Source organism: Silurus aristotelis, assembly GCF_946808225.1.
Source record: "Silurus aristotelis genome assembly, chromosome: 1".
Classification (NCBI taxonomy): domain Eukaryota; kingdom Metazoa; phylum Chordata; class Actinopteri; order Siluriformes; family Siluridae; genus Silurus; species Silurus aristotelis.
In genome coordinates this window covers 32976895-32987862 of record NC_139574.1, presented here as the reverse complement: position 1 = coordinate 32987862, position 10968 = coordinate 32976895, and the positions used below count along the sequence as shown (strand labels likewise).

Sequence of the window (10968 nt, the reverse complement as noted above, 5' to 3'; positions counted from 1 at the left end):
CCTGTCAGTGTGCATAAATATAACTTATCCGTACAGATGTATTATTCATCTAATCTTGCTCTTTATCTCTACGGACTCTTCTGAGTCAGACTTGGGTATGAGCTTAGAAACTCACTCTTGCAATGGCTTTTACAGGCTAAACTTTCCAGAACATTCTATGGTAAAATATCAGTGTTTATTGACTCATGCACACATCGGCGCATGCGTTACTCTGCATTCATGGATAAAAGTGCATCTATATTTAATAAAAAAAATTTATAATATTGTTTTCCTTTAATGGATTTCAATACTGATATATATATATATATATATATATATATATATATATATATATATATATATATATATATATATATATATATATATATATATACAGTATATATACACACACACTGAGGTACAACGTTGAGTAAGTCTACAATGAAAAGTCTCTAAAACGATATAAATAAAAAAGCATTAAGTAAATCTAACGTGTTGATAAATACACGTCACAAATTTAATTCGGATTTTACAAAAAAAAATGTAATTGTCCAAATGCAAATTCAACAAAAGTGCCTCTTCCGGCGTATGATTACAACGTATGCGGAAGTAAACACATCGCGTTTGTCCGTTTTGAGTTCTTCATGTGCGGTCATACATTTCAACTGGGTTTACTTCTTGTACGTCTGTAATTCAGGTCGGCATTTTGTCTTTATTTTTGGTCATTGCAAATGTATTTAAAGTAAAAAAAAATTTAATAAAATAATAATTTAGCGATCTGGATAATTCAATACAATTTTATTTGTATATCGCATTTAACAATGGATATTGTCCCAAAGCAGCTATATAGAGATTTAAGAGGTTATGGAGTTGGAATGTATAAGTCTAGTGCTAATAAATGTATCTCTAATCAGTAAGCCAGTGTTGACTGTGGCAAAAAAAAGCCTTATGAGATGGTATGAGGAAGAAACCTTGATAGGAACCAGACTCCTCATCTGGGTGGCACCGAAGTCCATTCATTACAGTTCCATTATTATTGGGGTATACTGGTCAGTGATGGATCCTTAAATGCAGAACTGTAGTCCTAAGCTGTTACAGCAGACTGTTTATTTGAATTACAGTCCAAATCCATGCTCAAAGTTCTTGAGCTGCTTAGCAACTTCATGGATCTTTAGACTGTTCATGTGGATCCATCCTCAGCTGCATAGCTGTGGAGAGAGAAGGTGGCCATATTGTTGCATGAAAGTTAAAGACAGTAATTGTTTGTTAAGAAATTCATTAGTAAGACGTAAACACATGTTTTGCAGCAGATCCTGCGTCCTCATCCGTGTTCTTGATTGCGAGCGAGAGGAACAAGACTTCTACATCCTCTACATATACATTGTATTTGTATAATAGGTGTGAGCATCTACATTCCACTAAACCCTGATGTCCTGTTTCTCTGCAGACATGAACGGCCAAGCCGAGTTAGATGTGGATTACAAGCGGAAGTACAAAAACCTGAAGCGGAAATTAAAGTTTTTGGTGTATGTAAGTAACTGCAGTTTTACTTTTCTTTTGCTTTACTGGGGGTGTGATGGAGGATGTGACTTTGTCTGGTTTCATTTTAGGAGCAAGAATGCTTTCAAGAGGAGCTCAGGAGAGCACAGAGAAAACTCTTGAAGGTCTCCAGAGATAAAAGGTGATACATTTTTCCCCTCAATGTAATAGACACACTGCTTTGCTACACGTTTTTCATATTAATGGAGCTACACAGTGCATCAGTTAAAACAATAATCACTGCAATCTCCATAGTCTCTGATGTATTCGCATATTTGAAGCCCCCTTCTCCAGGCACTGTGTGTACGTGTGTAGTTGTGTATGGAAACTAATAGCTCTCATCTTATAATGTGTCTCAATGTGCATCAGTTTCCTCCTGGACAGATTGTTACAGTACGAGCGTGTGGATGAAGACTCATCAGGTAAGTCTTTTCTTCATCACTATTGTTTCCTCATTTCTTTCCTAAATGACCAGAAGAGTCTCATGTGTGCAGCCTATAAAAGTTCCTGAATGTGTCATACACATACTTTGGTCATTAGTGTCAACCCGGAGAGATTCTTCTGGCCTGGTGGTTTTTTCACTTAGTTACAGAACCACATTTATGCACTCAGCCTTCCGGAGCCTCTTGAGACTGCAGTTCCTGCAGCAGTGCATTCTAAATGCTAAAATCTTTATTCTGTGGAAAGATGATTGCTTGATGCTTCATTTTGGTCATTTTGAGTTTGATAGTCGCTGGTGTGTGATGATCATGAGATCCGGTATCATAAAACTTGAATGATTATCACACTCAAAATGCTCTGGTGTATATGTTCTCATTTATATATACACTGATCAGGCATAACATTGAGAGGTGAAGTGAATGATAACTGATTGTCGTTTCATTGTCATCTGTTAGTGTTACTATATATATATATATATATATATATATATATATATATATATATATATATATATATATATATATATATATATATATATATATATATATATATATAAAATATATATATTTATTAGCGGTGTGAAAAAGTTGATTCTGTTTTTAATGTTTCAGATCATCAAAGTAATGTAAATATTAGTAAACGTTTACACAAGTGAACACAACATGCAGTTTTTAAATGAAGGTTTTTATTATTGAGGGAAAACAAAATCCAAATCTACATAGCCCTTTGGGAAAGTGTTTGCTCCCCTGTTAAAACTGTGGTTTAAGGTGGGCAAACACCTTTTCACACCACTGTATATAATTGCACTGTGTGTAAATTTGTTGCTTTCAAAAGGGCAAAATGCACAATATATAATATCTATAGACACGATCCACAGAACGTTCTTGACCTGGTAGCTATTCTTCCATGACCTGGTACTAGTTTGCATTCCAGTGCTTGGGGACCTGATCTAGAGCATTCAGGATGCTGGTCCTCTCCTCTCCTCTCCTCTCGATGGAGCTAAGGAGGTGAACCCATCAGTGCAGAGCTCAGTGGATCAAGAAATTGGCCATATTTTGCCACAGTAACGTTTTCATGCTCTACTTTCACCGTTTTCCTCATGCACACGCGCACACACACTGCTCTTCTCCACGCCCTTCTCTCTCAGGCTTCCATTTCTCTGTTCTTTATCCTCTCTCCCGCTCACTACTAACACTTGTTACTCGCACAGGTGTGTGATCCTTACCACTCGTTTACTCCGGCGCCACCCTCCATTCACAGACCAGCGCTTGTTCACACCCCTGGTTTAACTGATGATTTATTTATTTATTTATTTATTTTGCTTCAGAGTCAGTGTTCAGTTTGCTTCACTTCCTGCTGCACTTTCACATTGTCAGCTTGTGCGCCTTTTGAAGACTTATGCTGCAATAAGGGCAATATCAATATTGCTGCAATTAGAGGAATATCTACTGTGCAGCAATTAGAAGGCTGTCTAAGTGCTTGTCCAGGATCAGCATCGCTAATGTGTGATGACTTCCGCTGGTCCGATGGAACTTGACAGAACAAACAAATTACGTTGTATACTGCAAATACAGCACTTTTTTTTTACAAAAGGTTGAAAGTTTAACAAATTCAATAGTCATTTTTAACAATTTATAAACCTCGACTCAGGTCAAAATATAAATGCTAATGTGGACGAGGTACACGACAATCCACTCCATTATTGTGTATTATGATGTCATTATTTGATTACTACAAAACCACTAAACACTGCGGTCATGTTCCAGACTCAGACGCAACAGCCTCATCAGACAGCGAGGGAGAGGCTCCGAGAGAAAGAGAACGAGAACCAGGAAAGAAGTGAGTCCCATCCTGTGTTCTGATGGGTATTGACTTTTGTCAGTACTTTTGCTTTCTGCTCTTATATTTAATTATTATTATAATTTTTTTTTTTTATATATATATATATATATATATATATATATTATTACCTTTCCATTCGTACAGATAATGTGGAGTGAAGTTAAGAGGGGGAAGCTTTTGATCTATTTTATTTATTGATTAATTTTTGTTTTAATTTGATTATAAAGAGGTTGAAGGCTGTTGTTGTGGCAAAGTGTTAAAATGTTTCTTTTTGAATTTTTTTTTTCCAACAATCAATGTAGTGCAATATCAGTAATTTTTATTGCTAATATATGAGAATGTTTGAATCATCTGTGCAAAACTGGAAAAATTTATAACCATCATGATTCTGTAATGTAAATCACTGTCACACAGTTCGCCATCATCCACAATTGCAGTTTTAAACTCTTATCATGCAAAGAAGAAGATATGCGTGAACATGATCCTTCTTCTCTGGGGTAAAGTTTCAAATGTACTGAGGCAAAGTGGAAAACTGTTCTGTGGTGAGACAATTCGAATTTTGAATTTATTTTTTGGAAACCATGGACACCGTGCACTGGACTAAAGAAGAGAGGGACTATCTGGCTTGTTATCAGCGCTCAGTTCAAAAAGCCACGTCCCTGATGGTATTGGAGTGCATTCGTGCCTGTGGAATAGGCAGCTTACCCATTTGGAAAGGCTCCATCATACATGAGAAAACATCTTTTTCATTGAAGGCCTTAAACAAGAGCATGCATACTGCATATAGCATGATGTAGTAGAACAAGGATGCTGAACTGCCTGCAGTCTAGACCTTTCACCATTGGAAAACATTTGGTAAATTATGAATAGAAATAGAATAGAAAGTGAATTTATAAGATTTGCATAAGATTTATAATTGTTTTCTGTTTTTATTTACATTTTACAAAGTGTCCCAACTTTTTTGGAATTAGGGTTTTAGGGTTTTTTTTGAGGCCGATACACGAGTCTGTTTCTGTCTAACCTCAGATTTAATGTGTGTACACTACAGAAGGAGAAGTCCTGCAGGTCCATCTCTTGCTTCGTCCTCGTCCCCGCAGCTCTCTCTCCTCTCACGGCCCGGAGCGAACGCTCTCCAGGCTTCGGCACCCGCGCAGTACCTTAACGCGGTAAGGCGCCCATACAGCGCAGCCCACATCACTAACCTCATCCCATTTCAGTGTATTGCTTTAAGTTCCTTTTGACATTTTTAATTCATTCATTCTTTTCTTTCTCTTTTCTGTTGTGTCCTGTCACATCATCTGCTTATTTTCGGACCCATTGTCTTATGGGGTGAGGACTGTGCTTGCGGACATGGCCGTGTGTGTGTGTGTGTGTGTGTGTGTGTGTGTGTGTGTGTGTGTGTGTGTGTGTGTGTGTGTGTGTGTGTGTGTGTGTGTGTGTGTGTGCGCGCGCGCGCGCGCGGTGAGCAGTTACCCTTCCCTCCCGACTATTTGGCTCCCTCTGCTGAGCGAATGAGGAAAGAGAGAAAACCAAAACCACCCAAACAGAGAAAAGAGTCTGCAGGAAAGGTGAGAGAGAGAGAGAGATACCAAGTGGAAAAAAAGAAACAGGAAGTCTGAAAAGGCTTTCACTGTTTTCTGTCTCGTCAATTAAACACCCAATATCTCTATATGTGCTGGGTTAAAGGCGAAAATAAATTTACAAACTCATTTAATTTTAGAAGGATGTGTAAACAATGGTGTATTTTTATGTTGTTGAGAAATGCATTTTTTTTTTTTTTTTTTTTTTTTTTTTTTTTTACATAAGATAGTAAAAAGAATTGCATGTTGATGACCTATATTTAAATACGTTTTTAATTACAAATTGCATTTTTGAGGATTTGCATCATTGAAAGTAAAACAATTGCATTCATTTATTATAAAAGGCCAAAGCCTGTACTTACAAGTGACGGTATATCAAATATTTATTGTAGGGTTTAAATTGCTGATTTTCTGGATGTAATACAAAACCATATAAAATCCATTTATAATAGTAATTAACATTTTTCTAAAAAAAAAAAAAACAACAACAACAAAAAAACAAGAAGGAAAATACTTTTTTACCACGTATTTGATGGACCACAAGGTTACACTCAGTTGTAAAAGGTGTTTTTGGATGTGATCTTAAGACAGCTGACTGCACCCCAGGCCTCCATCATCATTTCCTGACTTTACTTACACCCTTGTGGCTGATTGAGGAATCTCCATGAGCACACTTATGTCCAGAAGAGTGGAGGTTATAATAGCAGCAAATGGGGACTAAATGTAGAATGGGATGTTCAAAAAGCACATATACCAATCTAATGGTGAGGTGTCCGCAAACCTTTGTTTTTATAGCGTGTATAAACGTATTACAACAATAATAATAATAATTATTATTATTATTATTAAATATAATAATGTAGGTTACCTGATGAACACAACATCCTGTTCCACATGTTCTGTCCAAAATATTTGTCGGTGGAAATTTCCATCCAGATGCAGTCATTATTTGAGCGGGACCAGAGAGAGGACGGAGCATTGCATCTTGTTAATGCTATCTATAAACAGCGTGGATGAAATCCCCGAAGAGCAACGCGAAGGTCCATTAGTGCATTAGAGCGAGGATGTGGGTGTGAGGGGGGAGAAAAAAACAGAATGAAGCAGATCCAGAAGCGAAGTCAATGCCTCTGTGGCATTTATTCGAGCGGATTCTTACATTACTGTCCTAAATCTATCAGATAGAGAAAATTGTATAATAACGAATATTTCACATTCATTAGAGTTGAAATCCCAGCGTGTGATCACTAACATGACTGACTCATTATGCAAATAATTCTTTCACATCGTTGTTGTTGTTTTTTGTTTCTTTTCTCAGGTGGTATCTCCGTTAGGATCGAACTACCCAGCAGGCGGCGCGGCGGGCGCGGGTTCGTCCGGGCCTTTCAGCTGGGTGCCGCGGCAGATGCTGAGCGGAGACGCCGCCGAGGAGGAAGGAGAGAGCGAGGGAGAAAGTGACGGAGGTGACGAGGAGAGGGGAGAGGGAGAGGAAGCAGAACTGGTCATTGACATTCCTAACGAGTGAAGAGACGTCAAAAGACTCTAGCGTGAATACGGCGAGGGGGAACGCCAGTTATCCAGCTGCGGATGGTGCTTTGGAGAATTCTCTCTTCTCCACCACCTGTGTTTTTTTTTTTTGTGTGTTTGTTATACATGTAAAATAGCAACTCGACTCACAATTCAAGCTGCAGTGCACATAGGATGTGATTTTAATTTGTGTGTAGGAAAAGCACCCTTGAAAGGAGTTTGTAGTAGTTGAATCGGAGGGTAATTTCGATGCTCGGATACAGCGGATGCATCCATCGATCCTGAAAATGTTGATCAGGACGAATCAGGACAGAGTATCATAAACTCAAAGTCGCTTGTAATGTACACGGCTGTAGATGTTTGGAAAGAGGCACATCTGTAAGTACAGATTTAGGATCAGGTCCATCAGGACCCTGTATGTGGCCAAAAGTATTGGGACGGTAGAGTAAAATTTTCCTTTCACTTAAACTAGGAGACCCAGAGCAGTTCCAGCATGATCATGCTCCTGTGCACAAAGTCAACTCCATGCGTTTACATGGACTGGAGTGGACGATTTTGAGTGGCCTGTTATAAAGCTCTAAACACAAACCCGTTGAACACCTTTGGGATGAATTATATAATTCGACATCCACCAATTGTGGTGGTGTGGTTTTTTTGTTTGTTTTTTGTGAGTTGGAGAAAAAATGTATTAAAGTGAATTGTAAACTGATTTCTTTGGTTAAAACAATGACCTTTTTTTGTGTGTATGAACTCCCTCACCACCATCAGCACCCCAAAAACTGAACCGTTATACAAGTTCTTAAAAGTTCAGTACTTTAAGTACAGGCTGTGGTCAGAAGCTGTTTAAGTGGAAATATGAGATGCAGAAGAGAGTATGAGACTATTCTTGAGAGCTCTCTTGTGCACCTGGTAAAAATAGGGGCTTTTAAAACCCACAAGTTTCAGCTTGTTATATAATTAATGCAATAGCACCTTTTTGTGCAGCCAAAAACCCCCAGATGTCTCAGTCTGCTTTTAATGGTACATATTTAACATTCTGGCACAAATTCAGTCTCCAACATCAATTTATTGTCTTTCTTTGTTTATATCATTTATTGGATTATTATATACAGTGTTGTGAAAGTGTGTTCCTGATTTCTTGTTTTTGTAATGTTTCAGATCATCAACCTAATTTAAATATTAGTAAAAGATAACAATTGTACACATGATGAAGTTTTTAAATGAACTATTTATTTTAATCCAAAACTACTTGGCCCTGTGTGAAAAAGTGATTGCCCCCTAAACCTAATAACTGGTTGGGCTGCCTTTAACAGCTTCTTTTTCTTCTTCTTCTTCTTCTTCTTCTTCTTTCGGCTGCTCCCATTAGGGGTCGCCACAGCGGATCATCCGTCTCCATACCACCCTGTCCTCTACATCTGCCTCTTTCACACCAACTACCTGCATGTCTTCCCTCACCACATCCATGAACCTCCTCCTTGGCCTTCCTCTTTTCCTCCTACCTGGTGGCTCCATCTTCAGCATTCTCCTACCAATATAATTCATGTCCCTTCTCTGCACATGTCCAAACCATCTCAATCTCGCCTCCCTCACCTTGTCACCAAAACATCCTACATGTGCTGTCCCTCTAATAAACTCATTTCTAATCTTGTCCATCCTCGTCACTCCCAACGAAAACCGTAACATCTTCAGCTCTGCTACCTCCAGCTCCACCTCCTGTCTTTTACTCAATGCCACTGTCTCTAATCCATACAACATCGCAGGTCTCACCACAGTCCTATAAACTTTCCCTTTCATTCTTGCAGATACTCTTCTATCACAAATCACTCCTGTCACTCTTCTCCACCCACTCCACCCTGCCTGCACTCTTTTCTTTACTTCTCTAACACACTCTCCATTACTTTGCACTGTTGACCCCAGGTACCTGAACTCCTCCACCTTCTCCACCTCTTCTCCCTGCAACCGCATCACTCCACTGCCCTCCCTCTCATTCACACACATGTACTCTGTCTTACTCCTACTGACTTTCATTCCCCTTCTCTCCAGCGCATATCTCCACCTCTCCAGGCTCTTCTCAACCTGCTCTCTACTCTCACCACAAATCACAATATCATCTGCAAACATCATAGTCCAGGGAGACTCCTGTCTGACCTCGTCCGTCAACCTGTCCATCACCACTGCTAACAGGAAAGGGCTCAGGGCCGATCCTTGATGCAGTCCAACCTTCACCCTGAACCAATCTGTTGTACCTACTGCACACTTCACTGCCGTCACACTGTCCTCATACATGTCCTGCACCACCCTCACATACTTCTCTGACACACCTGACTTCCTCATACAATACCACAACACCTCTCTCGGCACTCTGTCGTATGCTTTCTCTAAATCCACAAATACACAATGCAATTCCTTCTGTCCTTCTCTATACTTCTCCATCAACATCCTCAAAGCAAATAAGGCATCTGTGGTGCTCTTCCTCGGCATAAACCATACTGTTGCTCACAGATGGTCACCTCTTCTCTCAGCCTGGCTTCCACTACTCTTTCCCATAACTTCATGTGACTGATCAACTTAATTCCCCTGTAGTTACTGCAGGTCTGCACATCTCCTTTATGCTTAAAGATCGGTACCAGCACACTCCTTCTCCATTCCTCAGGCATCTTCTCACCTTCCAGAATCCTGTTAAACAATCTGGTTAAAAACTCCACTGCATCTCTCCTAAACATCTCCATGCTTTTACCGTTATGTCATCTGGTCCAACCGACTTTTCATTCTTCATCCTCTTAATCGCTGCTCTCACTTCCTCCTTACTAATCCTATCTACATCCTGCTTCACCAACTCCACATCCTCCAACCTTCTCTCTCTCTGATTTTCCTCATTCATCAGCTGCTCAAAATACTCCCTCCATCTTCTCAACACACTCTCCTCACTAGTCAACACATTTCCCTCTCCATCCTTTATTGCTCTAACTTGCAGTACATCCTTCCCAGCTCGGTCCCTCTGCCTGGCCAATCAGTATAAATCCTTTTCTCCTTCCTTAGTGTCCAACCTCTCATACAGCTCCTCAAATGCCTTTTCCTTGGCTTTCGCCACATCCCTCGTTAGCTGCTGCCTCATCTCCTTGTACTCCTGCCTACTTTTCTCATCACTCTGTCGATCCCACTTCTGTTTTGCCAACCTCTTTCTCATTTATCATCATCCCTTCAACTTCCACCTTTACAATCATCACCCTATCAGAAACTCTCTTCACCTCCACTACACTCTCACTGTACTCTTCCTTCAGAATCACCCCTACACCATTTCTCTTTCCATCCACACCATGATAAAACAGTTTAAACCCACCTCCAATGTTCCTGGCCTTACTTCCTTTCCACTTGGTCTCCTAAACACACAGCATATCTACCTTTCTCCTCTCCATCATATCAGCTACCTCTCTCCCTTTACCCGTCATAGTACCAACATTTAAAGTACCAACCCGAACCTCTACTCTCCTACACTGCTCCTTTTCCTGCCGTCTCTGTAGACGTCTTCCTCCTCTCCTTCTCCTCCTTCGGCCAACAGTAGCCCAATTTCCACTGGTACCCTGTCGGCTAACGATACCTGTGGCGGTCGTTGTTAACCCGGGCCTCGACCGATCCGGTATGAAATTCTCATTTGTGATCCGCATATTTGATTTGGCACATGTTTTACGCTGGATGCCCTTCCTAACGCAACCCTCCCCATTTACCCGGGCTTGGGACCGGCACTAAGAGTGCACTGGCTTGTGCCCCCCTAATGGCTGGGTTTGGCTGCCTTTAACAGCAACAACTGCAATCAAGCATTTGAGGTAATTTGCAGTGTTACAGCACTGTGGAGGAATTTTGGTCACTCATCTATGCAGAATTGTTGTAATTCAGCCACACTGGAGGGTTTTGGAGCATGAACCACCCTTTTAAGATCATGCTACAGCATCTCAATAGGATTCAGGTCAGGACTTTGACTAGGCCACTCCAAAGTCTTTATTTTGTTTTTGTTTTTCAGCCATTCAGAGGTGGACTTACTGGTGTGTTTTGGATCATTGTCCTG

At 40.1% G+C, this 10968-nt stretch overlaps 1 protein-coding gene across 3 annotated transcripts; it reads left to right on the top strand.

Annotated features, from left to right (window-relative positions):
• The first annotated feature begins 565 nt into the window (after positions 1-565).
• Positions 566-7614, top strand: ino80e (INO80 complex subunit E). Of its 3 annotated transcripts, none has more exons than XM_083538966.1 (8): positions 566-676; positions 1427-1509; positions 1590-1660; positions 1888-1940; positions 3726-3798; positions 4850-4967; positions 5271-5369; positions 6697-7614. In XM_083538966.1, exons 1-8 carry the CDS (start codon positions 568-570, stop codon positions 6901-6903), a joined length of 813 nt encoding a protein of 270 aa, XP_083395092.1. In that variant the 5' UTR covers positions 566-567; the 3' UTR covers positions 6904-7614. The 3 variants fall into 3 exon arrangements, with proteins under 3 accessions (XP_083395092.1, XP_083395094.1, XP_083395093.1); XM_083538968.1 differs by having other exon boundaries at positions 593-676; positions 1290-1509; XM_083538967.1 differs by lacking the exon at positions 566-676 and adding an exon at positions 935-1202 and having other exon boundaries at positions 1290-1509.
• The last annotated feature ends 3354 nt before the right edge of the window (positions 7615-10968 follow it).

Excerpts from the sequence above, each read along its gene's own strand:
- ino80e (XM_083538966.1), top strand. The coding sequence starts at position 568 with ATGATTACAACGTATGCGGAAGTAAACACATCGCGTTTGTCCGTTTTG. Across the intron at positions 1,510-1,589 it reads AATTAAAGTTTTTGGTGTAT|GAGCAAGAATGCTTTCAAGA; the intron begins GTAAGTAACTGC and ends GTTTCATTTTAG. Across the intron at positions 4,968-5,270 it reads CCGCGCAGTACCTTAACGCG|TTACCCTTCCCTCCCGACTA; the intron begins GTAAGGCGCCCA and ends CGCGGTGAGCAG.